The sequence below is a fragment of the Montipora capricornis genome, chromosome 3 (genome assembly GCF_036669925.1).
Source record: "Montipora capricornis isolate CH-2021 chromosome 3, ASM3666992v2, whole genome shotgun sequence".
In the NCBI taxonomy this organism is placed as follows: Eukaryota; Metazoa; Cnidaria; class Anthozoa; order Scleractinia; family Acroporidae; genus Montipora; species Montipora capricornis.
In genome coordinates, this window is record NC_090885.1 from 53,529,242 (window position 1) to 53,549,130 (window position 19,889).

General features: G+C 38.4%; 2 protein-coding genes across 2 annotated transcripts in view; one reads left to right on the forward strand and one right to left on the reverse strand.

Annotated features, from left to right (window-relative positions):
- LOC138043384 (galanin receptor type 1-like) overlaps positions 1–6,011 on the forward strand; it is an 11,027-nt gene extending 5,016 nt beyond the window's left edge. The window contains exons 2-3 of the mRNA XM_068889629.1: positions 1,789–2,021; positions 3,439–6,011. Of these exons, the coding sequence (XP_068745730.1) occupies positions 1,789–2,021; positions 3,439–4,236 (1,031 nt within the window). The 3' untranslated portion in view covers positions 4,237–6,011. The remainder of the gene's footprint in view (positions 1–1,788; positions 2,022–3,438) is intronic.
- Positions 6,012–6,892: 881 nt separating this feature from the next.
- On the reverse strand, positions 6,893–19,867 carry LOC138043385 (golgin subfamily A member 7-like). The gene is made up of 5 exons (XM_068889630.1): positions 19,819–19,867; positions 19,566–19,679; positions 15,678–15,830; positions 12,429–12,530; positions 6,893–10,115 (listed from the first exon to the last, which is right to left on the reverse strand). Exons 1-5 carry the CDS (start codon positions 19,831–19,833, stop codon positions 10,077–10,079), a joined length of 423 nt encoding a protein of 140 aa, XP_068745731.1. The 5' UTR covers positions 19,834–19,867; the 3' UTR covers positions 6,893–10,076.
- Between the last annotated feature and the right edge of the window lie 22 nt (positions 19,868–19,889).

Genomic DNA, 19,889 nt, shown 5'->3' on the forward strand with positions numbered 1-19,889 from the left:
AAAGCAACAGGAGCAGAGGAAGGAGAAGGAGCTGCCGAGGCAACAACCTCGTCATCTCCAGACAACATCTCATCGTCTTTCTCCACCTCGGAAGACTCAGAAGAAGCTTCCTCAGGAGGAGGAGCATAATCAGCACTGGCGTCATCTTCAGCGGCAGGAACACTTGAATACAAAGCCTCTGTTTCTGGGAAAATAGCACCCCAAGCCTGTTTACACTCTAGAGCCATGTGACCGGCCTGAGGACACCGCCGGCACAGATCAGAGAGAGGGCAGGAAGAACCACGATGACCGGTTTCATGGCAAATAACACAACGGACAGGCTGGCGGGCGTACCAAACACGACAATTATAATCACCGATCGTAACGTAGTAAGGAAAGTCAAGGTCTAAGGCCATCTCAACGACGGGGTTACCATTGTAGAGTGCAGGAAAGTTGGCAAAGGTACCGCGCTGGACTGACAGAACCTCTCCGTAAGACTCGAAAAAAGTTTCAACATCATTATCTGAAACTTCGGAAGGCAAATCACGAACATACACGGAACGGAAGCTAAAATCTGCACGGACAACACGTACTTGAACATCAGTGCAAACAAGCCCAGACGAGATCAGATCGTCGCATGAAGCCCGTTCCTTAAAAGTCAGTCGAACTCAGCCGCCCCGCAAAAACTGAACAGTACTAAGCTTTTCAGCATCCACGACACTCAACAAACGTGGTCGCACATCCGAAGAGCCATAGTTCTCATAAACCGATTCTGGGAACTGTAATACCACACTGTTCGGACAGCGAAGGGACGGCATGCCGAACTCAATTTAGGGTTGGGTCCACGCCGTTCCCTCCCGGCGGGTACTTAGGACAGGACCCGAAATGTAAGCAAAAAAGCCAATTGGTCACAATCACATAGCTGTTACGGCCTTTTGCGCCTCATCAGCATGGCGCAGCTAACATATTAGACACCCCTTTAAGTGGCAGCTTCACATGCAAGACATGTGGGAAGCTGTGTTGGGAACAGCAAAACTGTTCTCACACGGCAAGCGTGTGGGAAAGTGGATCACATTAAGAGATCGGTGTGTCACGTAAATAAGGTAGCTGGATTTACCTTTATGATGTTAACACTCTTGGGTACATCATTTCTGTGCTTGGACATTTCAAGATAAGTTTTAATAAATGTCCGAAAAAAAATCACTTTCCATAGTATAGGGAGCTGGGCACTAGTACAAAATGTCGTATATTTCCAAAACTAAAGGCATATTTAACAAAGGCCCAGCACAGTTCGTTTTCTTTTACCATTTTGACTAATCTAATAGTAGCAAAGTGAAATAAATTTAAGCATAAACTGTTGCCATTTTTTTATGTTGAGTTTTGTGCCCGTAACAAGTCACGTGACCTCATTTTGCGTACTTCATTCACATCAATATAAAAACTTATGTGACGTTATTAGTCTGCGAAAGTCTTAGGTTGTTATTACTAAACCTTCAGAAGTTAGACCACCCCCTTACTTTTTTGTGCAATAGTTTGGAGCTAGGTTGGGGCCCATACCTTAATAGAGCATTTTCGAATTCTCACGGCTGGACTGGATCTAGCATGAAATGGAGACTAGTGCGGGCAAATTAATTTGCATTTGAAAAGATTTGCCCGCATAAGCCTCCATTTCATGGTAGATCCAGTCCAGCCGTGAGAATTCGAAAATGGTCTATTTACTTGAGTCTTGATTGGATGGGCTGATTGCTTTGTATGTGCCGCTCATTAATTTTTTATCCCTTACGATCGTAACTATCATTCCCCACACAGGTTTAATCTTTGTTATCGGGCTTGTTGGTAATGGGATTGTGATTGCAATTATCACAGCTTTGCGCCGTCGAGGTCAGAAATCCTCTGTTCAGCTGTTTCTTCTTCACTTGGCGGTGTCTGATCTAATGGTGTGCCTGCTGTGCATTCCGCTGACTATCTATGTTAACTTTCACTACCCTCGTGAGTATCACACAACAGGGAGTAGCCTCTGCAAGTTATCACGTTTCATGCAGGTACATTGCAATTTCTTTCGCTTCTAGCAAGAAAATCGAGATTTATATGTGATCATTGTATGCGGTAGTGCAAACCCTTTTAGCCCCAAGCTGACGTTAATGTTGGCAGTGTAAGGGTCAAATTGTGTTCGTTTCCTCCATTCCAATATTCGGCTTCAATTTCAGCAATTTTCAGTCAATAGCCCACTTTTGTATTCTCTTAGTTGAATTGGAAAAACTCTCCAATGGAGGCTATGACAGAGGGAACTTTTCAGTTGCTAATTATTCGCTCTAATCCACACCATAAAAATACGGAAGTAGCTTATTCTGTGACATGAACGAAAATTGAATCGGACATCCATATCTACAGACTAAAGAACAATTCCAGTCAACGGCAAGACCTGTTTGGCAGACGCTACGCAGTTCGCAGGGAGGCCCGGGTTGCTCCAAGCATGGATAGCACTAACCATCATTAAATACCATGCAAACCTTTAGGTTTTGATACCTCTTAAACAATGGTTAGTGCTAACCAGGCTTCGAGCAACCGGCCCTAGGAATGTAAATTTCCAGGGTGGTACTTCACCAAATAAGCCCTATTTGCGAAAAGAGAAGATGACGATAACAATTAATGAGTAGAACGATCAATTGAACACTGATTGCTTATCCTTGCAACATTACGTAACCACTTGAGTCTTTAAGGAATTCATATACATTTAAATTCGAATAAACTGAATTTCTTTCACTTTGACTTGAAAATGACGTTAAGAGAACATCCAAATGTCGTCGTTTTTAAAAGAATTTATCTATCTTTTAACCTTTTTATCTTTTAGATGGCTCTACTTAAGTTTCTCAATTTTATCGAAATGTTTACAGTCTCATTACATCCATTTAGAAATCACTGGTGATCCTTGCAATCTGATGGGCTCTCGGCAGTGCCATTTATTCGCAACTCGCACTATTTTTTTGCTCTAAATCGCACCATTTCCCCAGCCAATGAGAAAGGAACACCAAAACAAAACAGCCAATCAAATTTCAAGGCTTGTTTAAAATAACCAATCAAATTACAGGAAAATGAAAGACAAAGAAAACCATTGTGTGGCGAATTTTGCAACTTTTGTTCCCAACTGGATCAATAAAATATTGAAATTGACTAAAATCCTGTATCTTAGTGATTAAATAATTATTGTGTGATTTCTAAATGGATGTAATAAAGTAGTAAAAATTGAACTTCGTGTCGTGAAATTTTTTTCTGAAATCATACTTGTGATTTCAGACCAAATTGCACTCCACTCAGTTCAATTACCATTATAATATAAAAAGATGTTATTAAAATTGGCTCAAATTAAGTAAAAGGGGAAAAGCAGTATGGGTGAACAAAAAGCAGGACAAACTAAACCTAAATGCAAAATTCATATGCTTGATATTTTTTCCATTGCAGAACCTTGGACCAGTACTTTCAATCAGCCTATTGACGGCCATAAGTATCGACCGTTACATGACATTTGTCAAGCAAGAATTATCTCCCAGTCAAAGGTCTTGGTACTTCAAACCAGTTTGGTTAACTCTCTTTGCCTGGGTGTACGGCACAGGACAAAACATCCCGGTCATTTACACAGTCGATGTTGCTCCTGTCAAGTTTAACAACAGTACAATGGTTTATTATTGCAGTACAACGCAGGGAAATACAACAGCAGGGACGATTATCCTTATTGTCTCAGTTTTACTTGGTTTTATTATTCCCCTGGCGACAATGGTGGTATCATACTATTATATTATACGAGTGGTGTCGACAAGACATCGGACAATCTCGTCTTCCTCGACAACTGAATGCGAGGGGTCGATTTCTAATTCAAGACTTATCGAGCGATCACGAAAACGAGTTCTCCGAGTGCTGTTGAGTGTTGTCTTTTGCTTCGTAGCTTGTTGGCTGCCATTTGCTGTGTATCATGGAATCTTAGAACGATATCTCAAAAAACCCCCAAACCCTATGGATGCTATTCGACTCACCACTTATGGCCTTGGATTGGCAAACTCAATGTGCAATCCGTTTATATATTATTTCAATGTTGGTGGAAAATCTTTTCGTGAAGTTAAGCAAAAGTTCGAGGAAGTACTGAATGAAAAAGGAAGGACTTTTTCTCAAATTAATGAGAATGCAACAAAGTTGTCCCCAAGAAGCTCGGATTTTTTACCGAAAATTTTGGACTTGCCGTCGCAGCGACAAACTGCCTGTTGACTTTCTCAACAGTAGAGGATTAACGCACAGACGTTCGACGATTATATGGAAACATCCCCTATTGACATCTCGTTGGACAGAGGCGATACTGTCGTCCCGTTTCGATCCCGTTAGAATAGATTCGACAGAGATAACTGGAAAACAATTGATCATATTCAGATGTTAATTTGCGCCTAATAAGTAATAAATTATTATAATAAAAAAAGTGACGCTATGATCCTCGCAGTTATGAACGCAAGTTTTGCAACTGCGTAGAGAAGCCTGAAAAATTCAGGACTTCAACGGGATTTGAACCCGTGACCTCGCGATACCGGTGCGACGCTCTAACCAACTGAGCTATGAAGCCACTGACGTTGGGAGTTGGTCATTTTTGTAGGCTCTAATGTTCCCGTGAGGAATGAATCAATGATATACGAAATAGATCATATATGAACCGCGGATATGAAATCAAGTGAAGCTATGATCCTCGCAGTTATGAACGCATTTTGTGCAATTGCCTAGAGAAGCAATTGCCCGTTGAAGTCCTGAAATTTTCAGGCTTCTCTACGCAAATGCATAAATTGCGTTCATAACTGCGAGGATAGCTTCACTTGATTTCATATCCGCAGTTCATATATGATCCATTTCATATAACGTTTCATCGTTGATTCATTCCTCACGGGATTATTAGAACCCACAGACGATTTGAGATCTAGAATTTTCGGAACATTTGTTGTAAAATTTCTTGCTTGCCTGCCTGTCCTAGGATTTTCGAACATCTAAAAAATGGTATAATTGCCCATTTTAAGCGGAGTTTTACCCTAAAAAGGTCACCTAGGATTTTCGGGAGCCCTTTTTCTGGCTGAAATTTTTGAAAAGGTGAGTTTTGATATGGATGCCATTCGATTCACCACTTATGGCCTTGGATTGGCAAACTCAGTGTGCAATCCGTTTATATATTATTTCAATGTTGGTGGAAAATCTTTTCTTTAAGTTAAGCAAAAGTTCGAGGAAGTACTGAATGAAAAAGGAAGAACTTTTTCTCAAATTAATGAGAATGCAACAAAGTTGTCCCCAAGAAGCTCGGATTTTTTACGTCCAACGGCACTTTGAGATATGGAAACAAGTCTTTTCCCAGGTGGAAATTAAAAAGAGGCCGAAGTGAACCGGGTCGAGTGGGAGTTTACAAATGGTACCGGGGCTTTTCGGGTCATTTCGGTTGCAACGGAAAAAAAGTAATACGCCTGAGGCTTTCCATCTTTTTCGGAAACTTTCCGGTGGAATGAGCTGTACCATTTGAATTTCAACCGGAATTTTCGTTTTTTGATGACAAATGGTAAACGCTCCCGAGCGTACAGCGCTCAAGTTCTCGTGCTCGCTTTAATGGCGGATGATCATGACAGGGAAAAGATCGACTCTGCTACATATCTTCTCTTGGAATCCCTAGGACCAGGAGAACGCTTGTGGAATACCAAAGTAGATTCCTATAGGGATCGAAACAAGAAAAAAACAACTGCGTTGCAAACTGGCCACGTTACCCAGAGGCGAACCACCACCCAAACCACACTAGTTTGAAACTAGCAACTTTTTTCCCTCGTCAAATACGCATCAGATATGGTCAAAAGAACTTAAAGTACAACTATTTTTGTTTTTTGGCTCCCTGCATTTTTGTTTTTTTGTTGTCCGCTGTGTACTTGTGTTGTTGGCTACAGTGAAAACGTGTCAAAGCAAGGTTTGTTCATTTGTTCACAAAGTGACAAGTAAAACTTGTCAAGGTAAAAACTCATCAAAGAAAACTTGTCGTTCATACACACGACCCAAGGAAAACTTGCTCGTAGGTTACTAATTTTAGCTTACATTTTCCGTAGAATTCGCCTCTTTGGTATCTGGAAATAACTCAGATCAGTTTCCCAACTTGTCGGTCATGTTCGGTTCCACGCACAAGTATAAGCCTCTGATATAACACCAGCGGTCAAAAAAGTCGGGAAAAAAGTCGAGAAAAAAAGACGAGAAAAAAAGTCGGGAAAAAGGTCGAGAAAAAGGCCAAGAAAAAAGTCGACAAAGAAACTACCACTACCACTACCACCACCACCACCACCACCACTACCACCACCACTACCACCACCACTACCACCACCACCACCACTACTACTACTACTACTACTACTGCCACCACCACCACGCTACCGCTGCTAATGAAAGAGAAGGTCAGCATAAACATAATAGTAATCACTTTATTTGAGTCTCATTATAGGAAATACTAGATTTTGCCTCTTTTAATTTGAACGTCAAGCCCTAAATCATGAGGATCCTTAAGGAGTGATTCAACATAAAATTCATGTCCGATACAAACACAAGCCATATAATAATTAATTATATTACTGAATGCACAAAGTAGTCTTTTTCTTCTCTCTCTTTTTTTAAGTAGTGAGTTGAGAAGCTATTATAGTTTTATATTCATGGTTGGGATTGGTGATACACCCTATAGGGGACTTAATGTCCTATCGTGTTTTCACCTACCTTAATCGGTAAATGAATTTACATAAAATGAAATGAAAATAAATAAATAAGTTCATTTTCTTATTCCTCTCGATGGAAAACTACCACATTTGCCACTATAGCCCGTACAATCTGTTTCTGTACTGCTCTAACAAAAATCAATACTGAGAACACTTCGTTTTTTTTTATCCCAGTCTTTATTTGAGCTGCATTCTTTATTCCAGACCCTCTTTTAACCTTGCTAAACAAACATGACAATCCCCCAACTTGTCTAGTAATTGGTTTCAATAAATCATCTTCGCAAAGCAGACGGCAACGGCTAAATCTAATCTCAAATTAAATTTGCGTTATTGTAATCACTTTTCAACTATTCAGAAAGTGTGTTAGTTGCCCACAATTAGGAACTTACGCAAAGACGAGGACGGTTACTTTATTTCGTCATCAGGCTAGGTCGTGCGCGACTGGTAAGAGAGGTGTAGCGCAATGCATCGATAAGTTGTGTAATTGTACTCTTTTGTTCTAGATGGTGTATTACTTGTCTGTAAAAGAAACTGGTATAAAATTCAGCATTATGGGCTCATGAACTCCAAAGGACCTTAAATTTGGTCGAAGTTTGGCGATGCAATTTACCATAAAACGAAAAATGCAGATGCAGAGACATTGGTTTTGCTCCTTACATCTACTGTTCTGTGGGGTTCTTATCGCCCTCTTCATTGCGCAAGTTCACTGATAACCCTGGTCTAAAGAGCGCATGATTTGCAAGAGAGAAAGAAAAACAATGCCCACTCTTCTACACAAAAACCTGACTTTACTAATTTCGTGTTTGCTTTTTTCTCTCCAAAGAAATGCTTAAAAATTTAAATGTCCCGTGAAGATAGCGTTCCCATGCCAGTGAGGAACTCCGGGGAGATTCCGATTACGGCAGCCACGCGGAAGTTTTCACTCCGCAGTGTTTTTTAAGTAAAACACAAATACATTAGAAGGATTTAGCATCACGAGTACGGCAAACGTCAGGCTCAAATTTGAGTTTTGCCAAAAATCAAAGGAAGCGTTTGATTTTAATTCATTTTTTCCCTGTTGGCTACAGGCATCGAGCAACTTCCAAAATGAGAGGCAAGCTTTAATGACGAACAAAAGTCTGCCGTTTGCCACTCGCCGTTTTTCGTAAACGCATTGCCAAATCGCTTTATTGTTTTCAAAAATGAGGTCACTTCTCGAAGGGTTAGCTAGAACACTAACAATTTTTAGGGACACCATAGTGGCCACGGGTTATGACGTCAAGTAAAAAGACTATTAAGGATCCTGAGGAGCCCATCAGTAGGGTTTCCCTTGGTGAGATAGCGTTTTTCCTGCCCTATTTTTAGAAATAACTTTTTTGAATTTGCCGCGCATGGTCTGCATGAAGGGGCGAATGCGGGAAGAAAGACTCAAAAGTTGGATTCTCAAAGTCTGATTGGCTACTGAATTGTTATTGACGTTTACCATGACAACAAATGGCGCGCAATTGGTTCTAAATATAGATAGGTCAGGAAAAACGCTACTTCATAGAAACAAAGTGGGAGTTGTAGGCTCCTACTGATGGGTTCCTAGGATCACCTACAGTAGTACGCCTATGCACTTACACGTACACACGGCCTAACCCTTCCCCCAGCTGCTCTACCCCCACCACAAAACGGTCGCAAATATACGAAGTTCATATACGACACAATCATACCCCAGTCTTGTTGTGTTCTTCTCCAACAGACATTAGGGCTAAAAACTTTTTTACGTGCACGTCATACAGTCAACAGCTCTAGCCGAGGCAAACAAAATGCCGATTCAAGTAATTTAATATTATTCGTTTCTAGTTCAATGGAGCACGGCAGCCATGTTGCATGGCAGGAACAATGAAAATGTTTTGCATTAGAAAGAACATTTGTTCCCATAGGAAAAAGAAACCATTGCTTCTGACATGCAACATGGCTGCCGTACAAAACCTCTATAATCTACAACTAGGGCCAGTCAGATACTACCTTGGGTGCCAGAAGTTACTTTTTCGCATATGAGTGATAAATCTCACAACCTGATGCGTTTACAGATAAATGCATTTTTTTAAACACCGCTGGGCCCCAGAAAATTCTCTTAAAGGGGCTGTGTCACGGCAGTGCAGTTCATTTGTTAGAAGCCCCTACTCGTTAGGCAAGACAACGTTAACCCAGAAATTACTTTAAGGAGGCTTAAACCTGTTTCAACAATTTGGAGGGAATGTGTTATTATTAGAAAGATTAACTCTACAACACTGTTTCACTTAAAGGGAAAGTTCCACGTCTCTGTGCATGGGCAAACCGTCACGGCAGCTCATTTAATTTCATTGTTATTGAAACAATCGAAAGCCCTGATGCAGGAAACGGAAACAATGCCTTACACGTGGAATTACTCCTTGGCATTACTTTTTTATGAACCTACTGCATGCGAATAGATAAGTCGTGCGTTATGACAACTCGTGCGTAGAATAAAATGTTCGACCCGTACAATAAATTGGGTTTTCTACAGGTGCCGGAAAGCATTGTGTTTTTGATCACTTGTGATTAGTCTTTATTTGGAGTTGTTTTGTTTTCTGTCTTTTGTTTCTCTTGTTTTACGTAATTTCTGCTCCGGTACCTACTCTACAGAGCATTTTTAGATGACGTCACAGCGGCCATGTTGGTGTTCCAAAACAAAGAAATGGCGGCCATGATGGTGTACCAAACTAATCCTCCGGGAATTGAACTCTGTTTTTATTCAAATACTTTCTTGTTTCAGTAATCCAATCTGGCTGCTGGTCACGTGAGTGAAAACGCTCTATCAGTGTTTCATACGGCATCATAACGTTACCATTAAGTGAAAAAATTTGGTATATTCAATCTTTCCAAAGAGCAAAGTTTGTTGAAAATGTTAAAACCGGTTTGAGCCTCCTTAATCGACACAAATCGAAGCTTCGTGACAAAAAAGTCTGCCGAGTAACAAACAACAGAGATAATAACCTTTGAAAACTGGGAGGTTAAAGAGTTTTCAAAAATTCCCAATTGAAATCCATTTTAATCTTATTCAATTTTGCTCATCCCTGCTTCCTTTTAAAGCCTTCCTTAACTGTTTTAAGTAGTCATTTTTACGTTTCACTTTATTTGGTTGCGTGTTCCCAGTCAATGAATTTGGCTAAATTTTGAGACACAGCCCCTTTACAGAAAGAAGAAAGAAATCCGAGTCTACAAAGGTTTCTTGCTCACTGCAGTGTTGAATTTCCACTAGGTTCCGATGAATTGACAATAAACTTCTACACTAGGACACTGCGATATGATGTAACTATTTACAACGGAAAGTAACAATTTATTTTATAATTGAAGTCACCTTTGATCTCCAGGGTTGACAATAACAATTTCAATCTGAGAAGGTTGTTAAAGAATGTAATCTTCTGGTTACAAGAAATGTAAAACAAGAACACAAACTGTTTTTGAACAGCGAAAACACAGCAAACTATCACGCCAATTTGAAGCTAGGTCATAATCCGTTCTTCTCAAGCGCTGTATCATGCCTGCACGCACGTAGATTCTGCCTTAAACCAGCGTAGGTCACTTTTCTACACCGGAAAAAGCCAAGTGCAAAAACATGAACTTCACAATGTTCTAAGCTTTTGTTATTCAGAAAATGTTAGGCAGTTATTCAAACAACTTTTTACAGCATTTTGCTTCGCCTTGCCAGATTCGAATTTAACACCACAGCCATGCCCTTTAAAGTTGTCAATCTTGGTACAAGCCGAATTTGAAGCACTGATCACTCAATAGACCGAATCGGCTAAGGTGGTGTTTATATGATACCGGGGCGACTTTCGTACCGGAGCGAGTTAAGTCTAGCCTCCCACGCAGACGATCGTAGGGTCTCGTTACGCGTTCCTATCCGCACTAACTTCTGCTGAAACGAAAAACCATGCACTTTCTTTCGTGGATTACGGACGAATCACAGGCCGTTTTCCAGTTTTGGATATACTCGAGCTTTAAATGGCATTCTTTTGCAGCATGTGATTGGCTATGCACAACACAGTTAGCCAATGCTGATTGGTTTCTTTCAATAGTGGGCAAACAACCGTTGAACGGAAGTGGTGTTTCGTTTCAGCAGACGTTTGTGGGGGAGGAACGCGTGACGAAGCCCTAAGAGCGTATGCGTGGGAGGCAAAGTTCACTCTTGTGGCTCTGCATTCGTTTACATAATAGCACCAGAAAAAGTCATACCGGCGTGAGTTCACCCTCGTTGTTGAACCGGAAAGAGAATTTCATTCCGGAACGAAAGCCCGCAACAGCGTCATGTAAACGAAGAACAAGTACTCGTTTTGGTATGAACTTGTTCTCTCGGTGGACTGGAACGGCTAGCACATTCGCCATGTTTAATTTGTTTTCGATTCACAAATATATTTAATCAACGTCAAGTGTCTCTTTCCACGAAATTTCTAACGACTGAAAACGGAAAAAATGTTTAAGATATTTCACTTCATTTCTTTGCTGCATTTGTCATGCGCATGCGCCACATAACGAAAACTGATAAAGAGAAGCCAAACCAACAAACGCTTTTGCAGAGAAAAGAAGTTCTTATTTGATGGGTTTACATCTAGTATACACAGAAATTTTGCTCATTGCTTGTACTACGCCTCGTTGGGGCTTCGAAAAATACTATGCAACTCTCCTGGGATAAAAGCACAATGAAATCGTCTGTTGTTACAAATGTACCAACCAGAGCCTATGGTTGTCAAAACAAAGGATTCCTTTGTTTAAGTACATGTAACATTTGAATAACAAAAAGACTGTTTGTAAACAGACATATTTCCTCTCATATAATACAACACTGAATAAGACATACATACAGACCACGAAAGGTTTGTAAAATGCTTCTTACCTTAGAATCAAACAACAAAAACTTGTAAACTCTAAAATTTAGCAGGCTGTGAGACATACCGAAAACCTGTAAGAACACTGTGTGTTTTGAGTGCATAGTCACAAGCATTCCACTGCACTTATACTCTTTGTTTAAGAGAATATAAGGTGAGAGAGCAAATCCGTCACATTTGGCCCTATTTCGATTCACAATATTTGAAATTTGTTATTAGTTGTGTGTCATTACTCATACTGCGTAGTTATTTCAAGGACAACACATTCTTGGTCTGTTAATGTGCAAGTGTGCAGCATGGTAAAGGGAACAACAGATACATGTAAAAATGATAATATCAGACCTGTTAATCGCCCTCTCTCACAGTTGGAGACTGAATTGCAAAGGGCGCATCTCTACATGTACGAGGTCAGACCGAAGGAGCTGTGCAGACAGCTAGGCGCTCAGCAGCTAATGGTGTTGTGCTCAGACATCAGACATGGACTGTATAACAACTGCCATAGGCGCTTTACATATGTTTTCGGCCTGATATCGAGATCCGCTTATAGTAAAGGTTATACTTTAAACATATTAGCCTGAGCATATAGAGAACTGCAGCTAGGACGAGACATCTTAAAAGAGTTAAAACTAAAAAAATACTCTGGCTAAGATAATATTATTATTAAAAAAGTGCAAGCTGTCCACTGCCTGAACTGCAGTCTTCAATGACTACCATGAACTGCAGTTGGAAGGAGAATTGTGTGGATAACTTATTGCATCCTCTCTTTCTGAGCGGGCCTATTGTATGATCAATGTACATGTATGCAGAACTCAAAGGATACAACTCTTAAACCTCTGTCCATAGGGTTGGTTATCATCAGTCCTCTTGGAATAAAGACGCTTTGGTTCTGCTCATTTATATACTCTGATAATCTTTTTAAACACTGTGAAAGAATGAGTAGAGAAAAAAAAAGAACAAGGAAATAATTCTAAAATTATAAAATAACTTTGGCAAGAACACATACAGGGGTTTTTATTGTTTTGTATTCAAGACAAGGAAAATAATACTTCAAATTCATTATTGTCCACATGAGGATCTCTCTTTTTGCTAGACAAAAAGGATCAGCGAATTCTGTGTTACCTACAGATAAGTGAATTTTCAAGTACATAAACCACACAACTGGGCTGGTGAATCTTCATCTTCTTTTTTTGCTCCATAAAATGAATGATAAATGTGATTAGAATGAACTAAGAGATAGATTTGCTTGTGGTTCCAGCAGCAAAAACCTGCTCTTGGTATTAAAGGGAACCTCCACTAAAACAACAAAATGACTTTAAACCACAGAACATAATGTTCGCAATTGGAATTGCTCGATCTTTTTCCAATGAAAGCAATTGTATTCGAGAAAAATAAATTCCAAAAACGCTTATTTTGGCTTTCAAATTTCCCGGGCGCGGCCATCTTGAATAATAATTGTGACGTAACTGGGTTACCCTATTGTTCTGATACAAAGAGCAATTGTTCTGGAACAATAGGGCAACCAAGTTACGTCACAATTATTCAAGATGGCGGCGCCCGGGAAATTTGAAAGCCAAAATAAGCGTTTTTGGAATTTATTTTTCTCGAATACAAACGCTTTCATTGGAAAAAGATTGAGCAATTCCAATTGTTCTGTGGTTTAAAGTTATTTTGTTGTTTTAGTGGAGGTTCCCTTTAAAGACAGTTATAAGCCTTGGCTAAAGTAAAATCCCAACCTTGACTATTTCTTAATTAGAAAAAAGCCCACCAAGTAACTCTTTATTGTCACTAATAATATTATACTCCAAAGAATATCGCATTTCTGATTGGTCAACAACGAATGCATAAATACATGTCAGTTATAGAGTGCAATATGGAAGATGCTATATGTATGTAGGGAAACACAGTGATGGAGTAATTTCTGTGGAGTATATAATGAATAAAAAATCGTATGAACTTGCTCATGCATTTCGTGATTTATGGTCACTCGTGATGTTTTGAAAGTTCATACATGATTGTAACAAAATTAATAGATTTAGCAACTTTATAACAAACAAGTTCGCAAACCTAGTACAATCATAATATACCAGTTCACATGACGGCTTCATGTTTGTGCACTTGCTGATGAGTGAATAATATCTACTGTATTTATATTTATCTCAATTATTTACTCTTATCATCATTATTAGCTGACTTAATCTGTAATTCAGTTGTAACACTGCAAAAGATAATAAATAAACTTTAATTTGCACACGCCTACAGCCAGTGCAATTTTAAAAACATATGATTTCCTATACACATATTCATCAGGCATATTCATCCTACATGTACTTGGACCTCTAGCCATTTGTGGTTCCATGGGGAGCCCAAGTTCGCGTCACTAGAGAGCGTGTAATAATTAATTACTAGTGGGAAGATGACCTTTGAGTGCCAGCAGCGGTGTTGCGTTACAGGCAGCCGTTGAGAATTTAAATGCGTTATTATAAAGACTTTGTATGGGAAATAAAATACCGTTGATTATAAAAACCTAAAAAACGCTCAATTTAACGTCCATTCAATAAAATGAATGAAAATGACTCACCTCTGGTGTATTCTTCTGCCTTTTGGAGCTTATTTTACCATTTCGGGAATTCCGTGTTTTCACTGTTCATCTTACATTGTATTTTATTTCCCATACAAAGTCTTATAACGCATTTAAATTCTCAACGGCTGCCTGTAACGACTCGAGAGAAGAAAGAAAACAATAGATGGTTTTTACAGTGAAAATCAAAATTGCAACGGTCTTCTGAATTTGTTTGAAGATGACCTGGAAATAAATCTTTTTTCAAGTTTCCAGTTCCATGACGTCTTTCGTTTTGAAAATAAAGCATTTTGAATTTCTGAATAGTCACCTAGTGTAACACCATGATACAAAGCTATTTGGTTGAAAAAAATGTCTGATCTCTATGAATCTCAGCAGTTGGAGACTTTCACGTACATTAGGAGATGTATTCATAATACACATGTATTTTATCATTGCAAAGTGAACTCCATTTTAATAGCAGCTGCTATATTGGTGGATCACATGAGCATCTCCAAACAGAACTCCATAAAGTTGTGTGAGATGCTTTGACAAATAACACACTGACAAAAACAATGTACTGCACAGACCTGAGAATTGGAGAGGTGGTTAAAAGATCTGTTTCCTACAACATTACAAGTTCTTGGCCTTTTTCAGTGAACGATTTTTCGAATTTACTTTTTTGTTGCATGACATTGTAAACTATCTATAGTTTGAGGATACAAGAAGTGAAATGAAAAACAGAACATGTTCTAATGATCATACCATGCATGTCATCTTAATTCCTGCATTCAAACACAACCACAATTCCTTTGACCACATTGAATCCCTTGTGTTTCCAAGAAAAATTTGTTCTTCTCCCAATTACAGAGCTGCCTCGTTTGTTCACTTCAGGCTCACTCACTGCAGCAGCATTAATTAGTGCTTTGTTAACAGTGATCAGAGAACCAGTTTTTTACAATACAGAATGATCATTTTAATGCCTTACTTAAGAAAAAGGCCATGTGCTCTGAAACAAAAGAAATATCTTACACAAATAAATTTGGAAATTGTATTCTCTTGACAGAAACTCCACATGAAAAGAGAAAAGCAAGACCTGAGATAATATATGTAATAAAATAATTATTTACTATGTCAATGCACTTCCTTCATAAGAAAATTTCACCGTCTAATGATGTTTTTGGTGGCGGGGTATAAACAACCAATCACCCATTGAGACTTAAACACTTACTGTAGTTTGACCAAGCTGAATATATCAATTCCCTAGAATGCATGATCAAAGAAATGTGGATTGTTATTAAAAATTAATCACAATTATCTACATGTATCCACACAATGTTTGAAGCTGACTGGGTCTTATACATCATTTCCTTAAAACTATGTGCATAAACATTTAAAAAATGTACCAAGAAGCATCTGTAAAAAGCCAATACTGAATTTGCTGTTGAGGTAATTTCTTGTACTTGTTACTTAATAAAGGTCAAGAACATTGTGTTTTACCTTTCATCTCACCTTATTATACTGTGTCTGTATGCAGAGAAATATCAAATGGCCGGTAACACAGCCCATGCATCCTTCAAGGTATGTTCGTGGGCCGACCCTTTCAGCTTCATCAAATATTCCATTGATGTGGTTTACTGTCTGTTCAAACTGACTTCGCTCAAGCTGAGAGAAAAATTACACATATTAATATTGATATCAAAATGAAATGTTGAATTCGGTAACATGAGGAAACATACACAACATACAAACATACTGTAACTTCTTTTAAGCACAAATTTTAGAGTGGCAACAAGCATGCTTATTAATCTCTGATAATTTACTGGTGGTAAAACGCGTCGGTCGACTGTCAGTCAACAGTCTGTCGACAGTCGACCGACAGTTGACTGACGCGTTGGCCGACGTGTTGGCCGACGCGTTGGTGCGATCGGATTCTTAACTTTTCCCAAAAACAAATTAGTTATCTCTTCATTTACATGCATCCATAAAATCACTTAAAAAATAAGTAAAAATTTAACTATCTTTCACAAAATGATACAGATGAACTTATAAATCAATAACCACTCCTTCACACCCATCTCTGTTCACACCCACTGCAGACAATCTAAAAACAATTTTAGCTACAGTATGGTGCTATAGAAGCATGGAAGTACTTCCACAACTTATATTTAGGGCAGCTTATAATATATAAACATTTTTAATGCTGTCCCTTGAATTCAATGTCTTAAATCAACTGATTTTACAACATGCTTTCCTTGATATAAACACTTAAAATTTCATGACTCTTTACCACTCTGAAAAACAAAAATGCATTAAAGAACAGCAGCTGCCAACCTTGCTTTGTCTCCTGTATAAAGTATATAATGTTGTGGTTCATTTTTTAAAATTTTTCAAACTAGTTCAATTTTGAGTTTTCTTGTCTAAATATTCATTATCATAATCTGAAAAAGTGGAAAATCAAAATCGAATTGGTTGAGAAAAATTCTAAACAAGGAAAAAAATCGAATCACCACATATATTAAAAAATAGGCACACGTAAAAATTTGCATACATGTGCCAGTGCAGGAACACAGCGCTTTACTCCATAATAATTATTGTCCACTGAGCTGCGTTTTGTTTTCCAGGAGATTCTAGTTGTCTTCACATAATATGTTGCTCTAATCGTACACGATATTGCGTACGATTTAAGCTTGCTCTGAGCTTCTGGGTCAATAGCCAGTTTCAATTCCGTAGTCTGTAGTCCACAGTCCAGATAGTTGTAAATACATGTACATTTAAAACTGTTTTTAACACCATTGATTCCAGTTAAAACCAGTAACTGCATGGATGCTTTGCAAGTCTCTACAATGGTAGTTAAAGATATTTAACACTTCTTCTTAACAAAACTGGGAGAATTATAAAATTATGATGTGTTGCTAAGTCATACGATAACCGGATATTGCATTGCGAGCAATGAAAATACTAAAACCTGTTTCTGGTCACACACACAATTCTTTAATACATATTATTATATGACTAGCTCCGTGAGCGGGCAAGATGAACCAAATCGCGCGCTCTGATTGGCTACCCGAGCGGGCAAGATGGAGCGATACTGCCCGCTCGGGATTTCTCGCTTGGTCCCGCAAGATCAAAGATCATTTTTTGGTGTTTTAAGTCATATAATAAATCCTTTATTGACCAAGATTGTTCGGTCAAGATGACTGGATATTGGCCTCGTTCTTTTTTTGCGTGTTTATGGACCTCGACTTCGTCTCGGTCCATAAACACGCAAAAAAAGAACTTGGCCAATATCCAGTCATCTTGACCTCACGCTTGGTCAATAACCCATACTTCCCCCATTAATCTGTCACATACATGTAGTCTTCCGTGGTTTAGTGGTCATCATGGTTGCCTCTGAACGAAGAGATACCGTGTTCAAATCCTACATGTACTTGGGCTGCTTTCTACGAGACAGAGAAACCTTACGCGTGATCATATCGCAAATCGCTCCCCGCCCCATAAAAAAAGTTGAAAGTCCAAAAAAAGAGTTGAATCCTATACTTAATTCTTTGAACAAAGTAATGAGTGCACCCAACAGAGAACTAGTCCTGCTCCCCATAACTGCAGAGCTACATGTATGCCTTCAGGCTTGACTAATATTCTATATAATATATAGATTTAGCCAGGCCTAAAAGCCGAGCTCCCGTTTGTAGCCCCAGAAAGCCGCTCAAAGTGATTGTCCGTAATGTCAGGATGCTTAGACCAGTGTGCAAGTTTTCTAGGTACTTCTGTAATTTGTAAGAGAAAGTACCGATACATGTACATTTGTATCTAGAGCACCAATCACAATAGGGGTGATTCTAATTAACCTTATGTAGTGTTTTTGTATTTTATTAATTTTTAAATTGGTTTGAATTTACTTACAAAAATACAATCAAATACAATTAAAGGCTGATTTGAAATACTTACAAAAATAAAATCAAATACTGTACAATTAAAGACTAAAGAATAAAATACATGGGTTTTCCTTAACTAAGTTTATTATGTACTAGTAACAATAATCTAGTGTATAAATTTATATAGATAGGAAAAACAATTAGACTGAAGAAAATTACACTAACTTTATAGTATTTAAGTATAACGTTACTTTTTTATGATCATCTAGTCATCAGCTACCAGATGGAACACAGTTATGTGATACAAATTTCTTCCACTTAATGTAGTGAAAAGTTCGCTTACCAATTGATTCAGCAATCGTAGTTTCAATTTGATATATTAATTAAGGCTACTTTTGCAAGATACATTTTCAACGACGGAGGACAACCTATATTTCGGCAGAAGTAAATATGTTGTTTTGCCAGGATCAAGAAATGGTTGAGTAAATGAAAATCTGCTTGCCTTTTTTCAGACTAGTCCAAGAATTTTGTCAATCTCTGATAACGCTTCATGTATGTATCATATTAAACCAGTTAATTAAAATCCTGCCAGAACTTGTTTGAATATTCGCATTCTATTATAGAAACTAAGGTACAAGGCCGATTTTGTGGAGAAACTTATTTGTCACTAAATCCCTATGTAACACCTTAAACTGGAATTTGCGTGATCTAGAATCAATGGCCACTCTGAACGGGATACGATACATCTCTTTCTAATCCAGTTGATTATTTTATTTCCCTGAATACTTCAACTGCGCGGTTGGTATAATCTTGACCTTTGAACGGACTTCTTTGCAGATGTTTTTCGAGATAGCTTTATCAAGACATATATTATTAGCATTGAGATGAAACTGAGCACTTTTGCAACATGTACATGTAGAATTATTTTGATAGGTGTTGCATGTTTTTAAATGATGTCGCCAGTGTTGGAATTGTGTTGATAATTGCCATTACATGAAACTTTTCTTTAGGTGTAAATGATGCACCTTATGCAGTCACCATTATCATCATTATTATCATTATCATCAAAACAGTACTGTAGAACCAATTTTACCACTTAGGACAAAAGTAAAGATTTTCCAAAAGTTGGGTCAAAGCATCGAATTAAGTGATTTTTTTAAGGTAAGAATTTTGAATGGTTGGCCATTTGCCCCCAGGGGACCCTGAGGGTTAACTGTCGAACCTTTGATCATTTGCATTGTACAACAGCAGAGAGATGAGAATGGAATTTTATCAAGAGGAATCCTGGGATGAAATGCTTATAAAAGAGATCAATAACAACATTACGACGATGAAAAATTTAGGATTAAAAACACGGAAACACGATTAATCGGTCAACCATGAACACAAACGTGTATTGAGTTCACAGTGAAGCATTATATAACTTTTCATCAGTTATCATATTAAATTTAGTATGCCACCAGTTTGTTTATCCATGCACATCAAACATGGATTTAAAACAGCATTTAAATAAACAACACCTTACCTTTCCCTCTAATTCGGTGGGGAATTTGGTTTGAAAGCGACATGCAGTTCCGCGAGAGTAATCCCTTTGGACGAAAACTTTAACATTCCGTCTCGAAGAATCATCATTCTGTACCTAAAAGCCCACGAAAAAGTGAGTAATTCGTATACAAAGCAGATGTATTTTTTTCAAGGACCAATGTCTTTCTTGATACAAAATCGCGAGTAGCATAGTCAGTAAATAAAAGATCACGAGTCGATTTGCCAAGCCCAACCTGAGCAGTCGCCATCTTGAATTCTCCCTGTCCAAGTAAATTCGGTTCCAGATCTTTGGCAACCTGTCACA